Raw genomic sequence first — 12135 nt, 5'->3', positions numbered from 1 at the left:
AGAAAATAAATAAAAGGAAATAAATTGAGATCGACACATTTTCTTATTTAAAAAGAGAGAAAATAAAATAAGAAGAAAAATAATTTTTATCCTTTTTTATTAATAAGCATATGATATTATAAATTAAAATTATAAAATTATACTTTTCTAAAAATTTTTTTTTTAAAATATATAAAATAAAATTATAAATTTATCATTATTTTCTCTTCCCTCTTTGTTTTCCTCCCTTTTCCCTAAAAGATTTCCCAAACAGAGTGTTGGTTGAAATTGAAATTATATTCCATGATAGCACCTAAAGAATTCCTTGAATGATTGCGTTGTCTGCGTTAGATTCCATTACCTGCCTCGCTCAAACGCGAAGGAAAGTATTTATATATGTTCAGCACAGAGACGAAAGTGGATGCAAGCTGGGTTAATAGTCTTCAAACCAAACAATAAGCATAAGCAATAGCATAGAAGAAGAAGAAGAAGAAGAAGAGAAGAAATGGCAGAGACTGAAGAGCGCCTCGACGTTCTCACTGAAACCGGTAAAAAAACTGGCATTTCCAAGCCCAGGCAAGTTCTAACCTCCCGATCTTCACTTGTTCAGGTATCGTACTATTACTTCTACAAGAGCAAGTAGATTAAATTTTGGTGCCAATGTAGGGGAGAGGTTCATCGAGATGGAGATTATCACCGAGCTGTTCACGTTTGGATTTTTGCTGAGACTACGCAGGAGCTTCTTCTCCAACGCCGAGCTGACTGTAAGGATTCATGGCCAGGGCTTTGGGATATCTCCAGTGCTGGCCATATTTCTGCTGGTGATTCCTCACTTGTATCTGCCAGGTGACCTAATTTGGTGTTTTTAATTGGAGAAAATATCAATTTTATCATTTTTGGTGTTAAAACTAACTGTTTGTTGTTATTATTGCTTGCATTTAGGAGGGAGCTTCATGAAGAGCTGGGAATTGTCCTTCCAAAGGATGCCTTTGAGTTGATATTTGTTTTTCTTCAAGAGTGGTTAGTAAATCAAATCTTTTTATGCTTCCTGCAGTGGCCCATGATTTCATATGTAATGGTTTTTATTAATTATTTGTTGTGAAAAATGACACTGATTGATCCTTTATTTTCAGGGTTTCATATGTTTTCCCCCTTCATTTTCACTGTCTGAGTGGCATAAATTTAGCTAGTCCTTTCCTATTATTTTTGCAAATTTTGGTGTCGATTTTGTCACTACTCCCTGCATCTATCTATTGCCCATTGAAGCCCGTCAATGTCTTGGAAAATTTAGTGTTTTACTAGTAGATTCAGTTGGAAAAATATAAATTTTGTAGTGTCCCTAAAGTGCTCTGATGTTTATTTCTTAGAACACTCGTTCATTTATACAAGGTAATGTTGTTTGAAACTGGGAAAAGTAGGAGACAAGGAGTCTTGGGTTTTTCATAGTCTGAACTCTGAAACATTTATTCTTGGAACAGATGGATTTGTTCTTTAAGGACAGATCCTTCATATCTGCAGATTAAGGAGTGGAGTCCTAAGCTCTTAGGATAGTCCACTTTAAGATTCCTTGTAAAGGTTGTTTGGTTAATTACATGCTTTATGACAGTATAATACTGCTTTTCAGTTTGTTAACTACGTTTATTCAGTCCTTGTTTTTGGCCTTGCATTAATTTCTGTTAACTTCTCATTTGAATGCAGCATCATAAATGATGGAAAATACATCAATAATGAATATAATGATGTATATCTTGTAACAACTGTAGATCCAATTCCTCTGGAGGCATTCACTCTTCAGGTGAGTATGTTAATGATTATCATCAATTGAAATATTAATCCATTTGGCTATGTAAATTGAAAGTCAGTATATTAGCGAAAAGCCATATTGATTGTGTGTAAGATTTGTTGTGACTAGATATGGTGTCTCCCAGCTTAATAATCTAGGTTTTGGTTCAAATGCTTTAACTTGATATCAGAAACTGTAAGAATTTATCTTAACCTTTACGTTTAATACTAGTAATCAAAATGTGCATTTCTGAGCTAAAGCAGCATGAACAGTTCATAGTTGTCTGGTTTATGACAAATTGATTCTGCATTACTTGGCACGCTTGAAACTTTTCTTTTTTCATCCTTTCATGGGTCTGGCCTGTTTAAATTGGTCTTTATATCTGAAATTTTTGGAAAACTCTCGTCATGTGCTAAATATATTTGCTAGTGAATTAAATGGAAAACTTATGCTTTGATGTATGTGCAATATCTGTTCAACTATGCTTTGCCTGATGGGATAATTTGTATTAAATAATAACATGAATGCTTCCAGCTTTATGTATAAGAAGTTGAATGTATTTTTATACTTGCATTCTATGTTAGGAATCAGAAGCATCTGCTGTCAAATATATTTCCTGTGAGGAATATAAAAGCTTACTTGCCTAAGAACATCCTGATTATTTTAAGTATAAGAGTTTGAATGTATGATTATACTTTTATTCTATGTTAGGAATCAGAAGTATCTGCTGTCAAATATATTTCCTATGAGGAATATAGAAGCTTACTTGCCAAAGAACATCCTGATTATGTCCCTTATGATGTAACTGGAGAATATGGTCAACTCTTTGACATAATTAAGCAACGGTATGTGACATAGTAACTGTTGCAATCAAATATTTTCAAATCTTTTATCATCAGAGTAAATCACCTTTTGGCTAACATGTGAAATTAACTTTGTTTTCCATGAAGTCTTTTAAGAACTAAGCGGATCATAGAACAATTTTTTTGTTTTTTTGGTGGTATCTAAGTACATCCTCTCCATATATAGCATGGAAAAACATTCATTAGAAACAAAATCATCTTACATAAATCTTTATGCATGCCAAAAAGATAATTTACTGGTGAAATCTTTATATCCCTTTTGTATGCCACCTTTTTGTGAAAATCGTGGATTTTCTTGTGTTTCCATGGCAAAAACTTTCCTTTATTGTTTTGTTGGTGCATAAAAAGACACTGTTGGAAATCTTTTATGTTAATATTCAATAAAAGGTAAATAATGGGTGATTATTTTCATCTTAACAACATAGAGTTCTTATTTTTCTGATAATTCTTTTCTGCTCATGACACATATTCCATCTAATTTTCCAAAGGTATAATGAGAACAGTGTAGCACGCAGCATGACTCTACAAAAGCAGCTCTGTCGATATGTTCCAGTTCCTCTCAATGCAGAGGTTCTCAATTTTCTCTTGTTGTTTCTTGTTGTTTACATCAAGTTATTTTCAGTTTCTGTTAATGTGGAGGAGATCTAGTTTTTGTTTTCTCTAGTTAACTTGAGTTGTGTCCGTGTTCAGTGTCATCATGTTTGCTAGTGTTTCTACTTTTATTCAAGGGGTGACAATTTGAGTGATTGATGTGTAAAAGGAAAATTAGCTTCTGCAATGAACAGTGAAACATGCTGATAATATCCCATTCCTTGAAAACCATTGAATACTAGAGCAAGTGAAATGATTAAAAAGCATTGATTGCTTGTTTTCATTTAACAAAAGACAAATATTCATTATGAGACATGCTGGGGCTATTAAATTGATATTTGGAGAAATTATTAAAGGAAGAATAATGAATCGGTATAAGAGATTTTCCTCATTTCTTAGCTCCTAAAAGCATTGTAAACTCTATCCTCTAGGAACCAGTGTATGTCGAAACCCATAAGAAAAGAAAAGAAAAGAATATATATAATAATTAACACTTTTTCAAAAAATCGTGAAAATGCATTTTAAGTATTTGTATATGATGGATCTAAGCAATTCTAGTGTTGAAGTTGTAATTAGTTAGAAGATTTGTGGCTGCACAAGTGGAGGTCACATGCCTTGTGAACTTCAGTCCGCTGAACTCATGTTTATTAGGCATGTCTAATGATTTGTGGAGGCGTTTTGGACTGAAGTTGAATATTTTGTTGATTAATTCTATTTCAAACCTTCTATTATTCCAAAAAAACATAATACTAGTGATGCTATAATTGCTGCTAAAATGCTATTCTTGTAGTTTTTTTCATGCTACTGATATTATTATTCCTAATTGCTATTTTTGTAGCTGGTACTGTTGGTTTTTTTTTTTCCTTTTCTATCTTCCATTTGTTTTTTTTTTCCTTTTTTATATGTTCTTTATATAAGGACGGGTAAGTTTAATTTCATTCCTCTCTTTCTCTTCATTGCAGTTAACTGGCCTATCAGATGGAGACAGCAAAGCATTGGGTTTACTTGTCAAGGCTGCAAGAATTGCGGATGAAATCTTTTATCTGCAGGTTTTTTTTTTTTTAATTTTTTTCTATGAATTTATAATTTATATAGTGACACACTATATGCACAGAAGTAGGCTAACAAACATATGAATATTTGTAAGTTGCTGGAGTGTCTGTGACCATGTTTCTATTATATGTGTTTGATCCACATGATGTAGTTGACTTGATAATATGTCCCGTGCATATATCCTTAAAGAGATATATTGTGATCAAAATATTTATCAAAGCCTTTCTTCAGCTCAAGCAAAGAAATATAAATGTAATTGAACATAAAATTCTTGAAACCTTGTTGAAAGATTAGGTTAGACTCTTCATGTCATCCTGTAACTCCTGTTGTCCTGACTGGACTGTAATTTGGAAATGGGCAATTGTTTTTGGGTGGGTTGTGGGGGTGGGAAGTGTTGAGGAGAAAGGGAGGTGGGGATAACAGGTAGGACAAACAAAATGAGAAAGAAAAGACCCTAGTTGTGAAAGCTACCTTATAAGTTAGAATCAGAACCATTAGTCAGTTGATTACTTAATGCCATGGGAAATGGTTACATAACCATTCACAGAAGGGTACTGACCAGATAGAAGCCTTAGTCTCTTAAAAAATTATCAACCACAATGACATGGAATATCATCTTCTAACCTTGTACTCATGATAAATGTTGAAGTAGTTAATGTCTAGTTTTGTATTGTTAACTTGTCTTAATAAGTGTTTTCATTGGAATCTTGTTGTCTCAGTGAGAAGGTTGGTATCCATTACATATAAAGTATGAGTTTTGCTGTTTTGCCTCTAACTTTACATACTGTTCCCCCTTTCTAGAAATTTTGGTTAATTAGATTATTGCAAAAAGTAATAAGCACAATGAGCCTATTTTGTACTGCTATGGATCTATGGTTGACAATTTTACTCATCACTAATGATGCCTTTGTCCATTTTCTTCCCTTAATCAGGTTTGGTACAGCAATCCAGCTCTAAGGGATTGGTTGAAAGAGCATGCTGATGCATCAGAATTGGATAAGCTCAAATGGATGTATTATTCGATTAATAAGAGTCCATGGTAAGTCCTCTTTGGCTGCTTCATTTTAGCTGTGTGTGTGGTGGTTGAGACTTCACATCTCATCTGTGAATTTCGAACAGCTGGTATAACTTTTGAAAGAAGTATCAGTCAATTATAATTCATTCTCTATCAACAGGTCCTGCCTTGATGAAAATAAGCCATTTTTGACAACAGCAGATTCAGCCGTACAGTTGCTTCCTGAAGCCACCAAGCCTGTTAGTGGATGGAAGGGTCTGGAATATAAAGCAGCATTTCCCATGCTAAAACCACCTGGTGCCAATTTTTATCCTCCAGACATGGATAAAAAGGTTAGTAAAGGATTAGGAAGTTCATCATGCGCTTTGAAAAAGAATCTTTTAAATAAGATCCTTGTAACATACGAGTGACGATGCCACTGGCTTTAAGCAACCGTCACTATTTGTAATATCTTCTTTTCACAACCAGTATTGAGCCATTAACTTTCCTTTTTGTCATAGGAATTTGAATTGTGGAAGGACACTCTGACAGAGAGTCGAAAACGTGACGCAACAGGTTTTTTTACTGTTATCAGAAGGCACAGTGAATTTGATTTGGACTCTTCTTTGCCAAATCATACAGTTGATTGTAGAGATCGCTCAATTGGTGTTCATGATCTATTTAGCATTCCCTACTATAAAGAGTATAATTCTCTGATCACAAGAGCTGCTGATCTATTGCATAAAGCTGGTGACTTGGCTAGCTCACCCAGGTATAATGTTTGCTAAACTTTTGTTTTTGACAGCTCATTTGTTACACATTTTGCTGAATTCTGTTCCAATTAAATCATTCTTTTACTGAGTAGTTTAAAGAGGTTACTACATAGCAAAGCTGCTGCATTCCTATCGAATGACTATTATGACTCAGATATAGCTTGGATGGAATTGGTGAGTCCCCCTACTTATTTACATTCCTAAAAATGTCCATCGTTGTTTGGAATAGTTGGTTCCGTGCATGAACCCCCTATACAGGCACTAGAGGCACTTCTTCCTTTGGGAGGTATAACTACACCATTACCAGGCTTTTTAATCCCCAAACAATTCTACAATTTTTGGGTCACTCCTATGAAAATGAATGCATTAAGCCATTTACACACGCTTTATTGTAAATTCTTGTGTGTGCAGCCAGACTACCCTCTTCTCAAGCATATTTGCAATCTCAACTATCTGTACCTATTGTTTTGAAATTCCAAAAAAAGAAAAAAGGTATTGAAATGTCAAAATGTTCAACAAGAAATGACTGGAAATAATGTGTCCTAGAGGGCTAAAATGTCTTCTGATCTAATAGACAAATCTTGTTAATCAGAGAGCTCTTGTTACTGTTGGTTGAAGCTGCTGTAAATGGGCTTCCTTCTCAATTTTCAATTTTTTTTACACCCACATTTTATTTGGTCCCAAAATGATGTAGACTGAAGTGATATAGAAGGATTTAATATCGCAACTGGTAATAGAAATTTGAGTGCTAAATAAAGCTAAATGGAGGGAAAGGAGCCTTATAGCCAACTCCAACAAGTTTGGGATTAATGCTTTGTTCGGCTGAGTTGAGTTTTATTATGTTTCTTGGGGTTTCCTCATCTTTTTTTTTTCTTTTTTCTTTTTATAAATTCTTTAATAGCATTTGTTTATCAAATAAAAGAGCATTACAATCCTCCACTAATTTGTATTATATTAGGCTTGCACCTTTTGGATTTTAGTTATATTTGATTTGTTTAACCTTTAATGGAGTAAAGGAAAAATTAACTTGCAAGAAAAATTTTAAATGGACAAGTAGGTTCAGAAAGATTTTTTTTTTCTTAATATTAAATCTTTTGGTTTACCTTTTATATTACCGCATCAGGTGGTTAAGCTTTTAGCATTCCATCAAAGTCTGATAATCTGATGAGCACTTGTTTTTTTATTTTTTATTTTTTCCCTATATATATATATATATATATATATATTATGTAGGACTCTAAGTTGGATGTGACTATAGGTCCATACGAGACATATGAAGATGCACTTTTTGGATACAAGGTAACATTTGCATGTAGCATATTAGCATATGGTTATTTTATTCTGCTTTAATGACTTCAGATATAGCATTAACTGAGGACATTAATGAAATTGCGTATGTTGCGCAGAATACATGATAATTTTGATCTTCAATTGCTTCCAGTTTGGGATATTTGTGACTTATTTATCCTGCATATCACTATTCTAAGTTCTAATCAAAAAATCTTATGACACAATAATATTGCATAACATCAAATTTCAATCAGAAAAATAATTTTTGGTGGAAAATAGGTAGAATTACTGCTGTATAGTTAGGTATTAATTAGCTTAATGACTCAAAGTTCAATAATTTTATTTAAGTAAAATAAAAGCAACATTTAGACCAAGCAAATATGTTCTTTTATTAAATATAGGATGCTAGACAAAAAAATTGACAGCTTTTGAAGTTCTGCCCTAGAAAAACTTGGTAGATGCAGAACTGCCCATGAACTTCTAATTTCATTTTATTATATTGTATTTGTTTATTTGTCTATTTGTATTTCTTGGTAGATGCCTCTTTGTATTTCTTTGATGGTAAGCAAATGTCCAAATGCATGTCTATTTATTCATTAGAAATAATTTTTTTAGTGTATTCCTGTCCTTAGTTGGCTGATATTGCTTCTTAGGCTACATTTGAAGCTGTCATTGGAGTCCGGGATGATGAAGCAACAGCTCAACTTAAACTCTTTGGCAATAATTTGCAGGTATTTGGTGAGGGGAAAAAAAATGGAACTTTGCTTTCTAACTTATATGCCAACTCTCTGACAAAAGATTATATGTCCCACTTTCTGATGAAGATTGTATGTTTAGGTTTTGGAACAACATCTTCCAATGGACGATGCTTACAAATCAACAGATGTTAAAGCTGCTCCTATTCGTGTCATCCGACTTATCTATAATGCAGGGGTCAGTTGAAGGAATCATATGCTAGAACTTAAATATATTTTTGACAGCTTAGTTTTGGGGATTGGGGTGCATGTGCAATGGGAAGTATACTCCTTAGCTTCTTCTATAAATAGTTCAATGTTTTACACCAGTATTTCCAATTATCCAATGATGAAGTGCTTGAAGTTGATACCTTATACCTACCATTCCGTTGTATTTAATCCTTCATCTGGGTAAGAAATTGAGGCTAATAGGTTTACATTCTACATCAGGACGTGAAAGGTCCTCAGACTATTGCTTTCAATTTACCCAATGATGAGCATATAGTAAAAGAACGTGGAACTTCAATGGTCATGCTTAAGAATGTTTCAGAAGCCAAGTACAATTTCTTTCCTTGAAGTTTATATTATTATTATTCTTACAGCTCATTTGTTTTGTTGGTTTTCAGAATGTTCTATCAATCGTGCTTGAAATCTTTTAAATATTAGACATGATAATGGTCCTATCCTAACCAGGTTCAAGCATATCCTTCAACCTATAGCTGATGTCTGTATTGCTAAAGAGCAAATGGAACTTGTAGATTTTGAATCTTTCTTTACACACACTATCTGCCATGAATGCTGCCATGGTATTGGTCCTCATACTATAACACTTCCAAACGGTCAAAAGTCTACAGTGAGAGAGGTTAGTTTCATAACTTCATGTTACCTATCATTTTTGGATTTCATAGGCTTTTAGATGGTACATACGCATAACATTTCTCACCTTTCAGTCACAAAACTTAATTCCATACAAAAATTTAAACATGTCTTGGCAGCATTAATGCAATCACCACATTTCTGCTTAATGTAACATAAAAATCGTATGAAAAGTTAATAATTTTCCAGGGCTTATGCATTAGTGGCATTTTTTCCACTTAGTTACCTTTTCAACATTTCATCATGCAAAGGCAACAGAACAATATTTCTATCTTGACATGCACATAATTTTGTCTTCAATTATTATTTGCTTTCAGAAGCCAACTTGATCTTGAATTTTCTGTATTTTCCTTTCTATGATTTGATACAGAAGTTGCAGGAACTTCACTCAGCTTTGGAAGAAGCAAAAGCTGATATAGTTGGCCTTTGGGCACTCAAGTTTTTAATCAACAAGGTCAGTAACTTGCTATACATGAAAATCACAGCATATATGGCCCAATAACATATCTACCAATTTAGTTTCAAAAAAAAAAAAAATCTACCAATTTACATTCCAACCTCATTGATACTGAACACACTGTCATCCCGGCAATATATTTGAGAAGGTGAATTAAGTAGTCTTTTGGGGTTTGTGGCTATGCAATTATGATTAGAATATTTGATGCTATTCTGACATGAGTTTAGGTGAGTTCTCTTTAACCTTTTCTCCATACTTCTGGAAAAACGTTGAGATCTTTTTTATTTTTATGAACCCAGTAAATTCACCCTCCAATTTTAAACTATGCTTGATGAAAAAGAAATGTACTAATATGACTTCAGAATAGTTTTGCATTGTCTAATCATCATGGATTTTATGCTTGTCCTTTTAGTCTAGAAAATGCAAAATTGTGAGGCTTTACTTAGTAATTTAGGACTTTCTCTCCCTCTATCTATCTATTCATACAGTGTGTCTAAGGATTGCAGGATTTGCTATCTATCTATTCACACATGTATGTCTAAGGATTGCAGGATTTGCTTCCAAAGAGTTTGGTGAAGTCTATGTATGTTTCTTTTCTTGCGGGGTGCTTTCGCTCTGTTCGATTTGGTTTAGAGGAAGCTCATGGGTAAGCTAACAGTTCATCCTCCTTTTAACCACTGGTGTCAATTTTGCTGATCATTCTATATCTACTGAATATTGTCAGAAAAGGACAAGCAATGCAGTTCAACTGGTTATTTGAGAAAGAAGCCTTAATATTACACCCTGATGAGACATTCTCTGTTGATTTTGCTAAGGTATAGTCACTCCAACTTCCCTTGTTAACAAATTACTCTTACTGAAATATCAAGGCCATAACTTTGGTTTCATTTGATAGGTTGAAGGGGCAGTTGAAAGCCTTAGTAGGGAAGTTCTAACTATACAGGCAAAAGGTGACAAAGAAGCTGCAAGTTTGCTACTTCAGAAATACTGTAAAATAACAGAGCCATTAAAACTTGCATTGCACAAATTAGAGAGCATTCAGGTATGAGCTGTGAAGTTCTGTTACTTGCCAATGCATGTGTGTGCATCTAGTGAGAGTTAGTTTGCTAGTAAATGAGTGAACTCATCTGATGCACATATGTTATATTGCATTAGTTGGAAAGTTTAGATCCAGCATATTTTTTTTAACTATAAGACTAATTTTTAAAAACTGACTATAACAACAATTGTTATTAAATGGTGCAACATTTCAAGATTATTGTTTGTAATTTTTTATCATAACTTCTTATTACTTCTTGTTTACACTTGAAGTTTCTTCCTTGCTTTGTCTTTACCTGTGTCTTTCAGGTGCCTGTGGATATTGCTCCCACATTTTCCTTCGCCGATGAAATTTTGGAGTAAAGGCAGTGTGTCGGCATCAGGCTTACATGTGCCGTTTGTCTTGCAAACTCAGATCAAGTGAATGAGAGTAATTGAATTTAAAGAAATGTCAATATTGGGATAATGCTATATGGTAGCAGCATGTTCAATGCTTCTGGAAATAAATCCAGCATGGTTGGTTTCTATCATTATCTAAATCTGAGAATGTCATTTGTTTTCCCCATTGAGTAAAACACACTGCAAAGTGCAAAGAAAAGAAGCTGCTTTCCTCTTGCTTCTCCTTGCTGTTGCAGCAATGGTTTTGCCTTTCAAGTGTGTGCACAGAGCACAATTGTGAAGCTAAATCGGTACTTAGCATGCGTACGAATTGAGAGAGATATGGGGACTTGAGTAAAAAGGATGAAAATTTCCTACGATTTTTAATGAAATTAATCTGATGATTTCGAGTCCATGGCCGGGCTAGAAATTTAATTCGGTGGGTAAAAAAAAAAAAAGCATAAAAAAATAATATTTAATTACTTTAATTAAGCGCCACAACACTAATATTTAATCTAATATTTATGTTGAAAATTATAGACTAAACTAGAAGAGCTAAATGCTGAATTGGACTCCTCATTTTAGTCTGTTTTGTCAACACTAGTCAACTTTTCCTCATATTCCGACAATATAATTAGAAAGTCCTTATCATTATATGTCAAATTTGTAAAAAACAAACCATTAATTTGCTATACATGTTTCCCTATTTTTAATGAGTTCCATGACAGAATTGGAAAATAAGTGGAACAACAAAATAATAAAACTCATGTTTTCAATATCTTTAACATTTTATTAAGGTAAATTTAACAAAAAAAAGAAATCGCTAACGTTTTTATCATTACTAGACCTATATATAATATTTAACAAAAGTTAGTTCAAAATTTATACAAGGAAAATGTAAATCTATGATATGGAAATTTATGGGTATATATATATAATGGATGATAGACTTAAATAGAGAAGCTGAAATTTAATGGGATTAGAATCATAAAATAAAGGAAAGAATTTTATATAAAATGGGGATAAAATTATAAACAAAGGAAAGAAGCTTAAACTCAAGTTGAGTTCATAAACATATTTTTAATGAATAATATCATAATACTTTTAGAATTATCATGGATTTTATTATTATTATTATTATTATTATTATTATTTCAGTGGGGTCAATTGACACCCACCTCCCCAGTCCCATGGAACATTGAATATATGCATTGCCCAGGTGTCTTTTTTCCTTATTTACTGAGAGAGGAAACGGTAACAAAATTTCATTAGGTAGATTGGGATAATATATGCATTACAGCCAAGTTGCATGTCAAGGGCAAAATA

At 33.2% G+C, this 12135-nt stretch overlaps 1 protein-coding gene across 1 annotated transcript; it reads left to right on the top strand.

The window, feature by feature from the left end:
- The first annotated feature begins 203 nt into the window (after positions 1–203).
- On the top strand, positions 204–10956 carry LOC110653625 (nudix hydrolase 3). Its single transcript, XM_021809347.2, has 21 exons — positions 204–555; positions 646–825; positions 922–999; positions 1678–1774; positions 2474–2607; positions 3114–3195; positions 4179–4265; positions 5202–5308; positions 5445–5616; positions 5785–6035; positions 6129–6210; positions 7270–7335; positions 7980–8057; positions 8164–8259; positions 8511–8617; positions 8754–8922; positions 9307–9390; positions 9945–10039; positions 10118–10208; positions 10289–10435; positions 10741–10956. Exons 1-21 carry the CDS (start codon positions 485–487, stop codon positions 10792–10794), a joined length of 2328 nt encoding a protein of 775 aa, XP_021665039.2. The 5' UTR covers positions 204–484; the 3' UTR covers positions 10795–10956.
- The last annotated feature ends 1179 nt before the right edge of the window (positions 10957–12135 follow it).

The sequence above is a fragment of the Hevea brasiliensis genome, chromosome 6 (genome assembly GCF_030052815.1).
Source record: "Hevea brasiliensis isolate MT/VB/25A 57/8 chromosome 6, ASM3005281v1, whole genome shotgun sequence".
Taxonomy (NCBI): domain Eukaryota; kingdom Viridiplantae; phylum Streptophyta; class Magnoliopsida; order Malpighiales; family Euphorbiaceae; genus Hevea; species Hevea brasiliensis.
The sequence above is the reverse complement of the archived record's forward strand: the minus strand, read 5'-3'. Positions and strand labels throughout refer to the sequence as shown.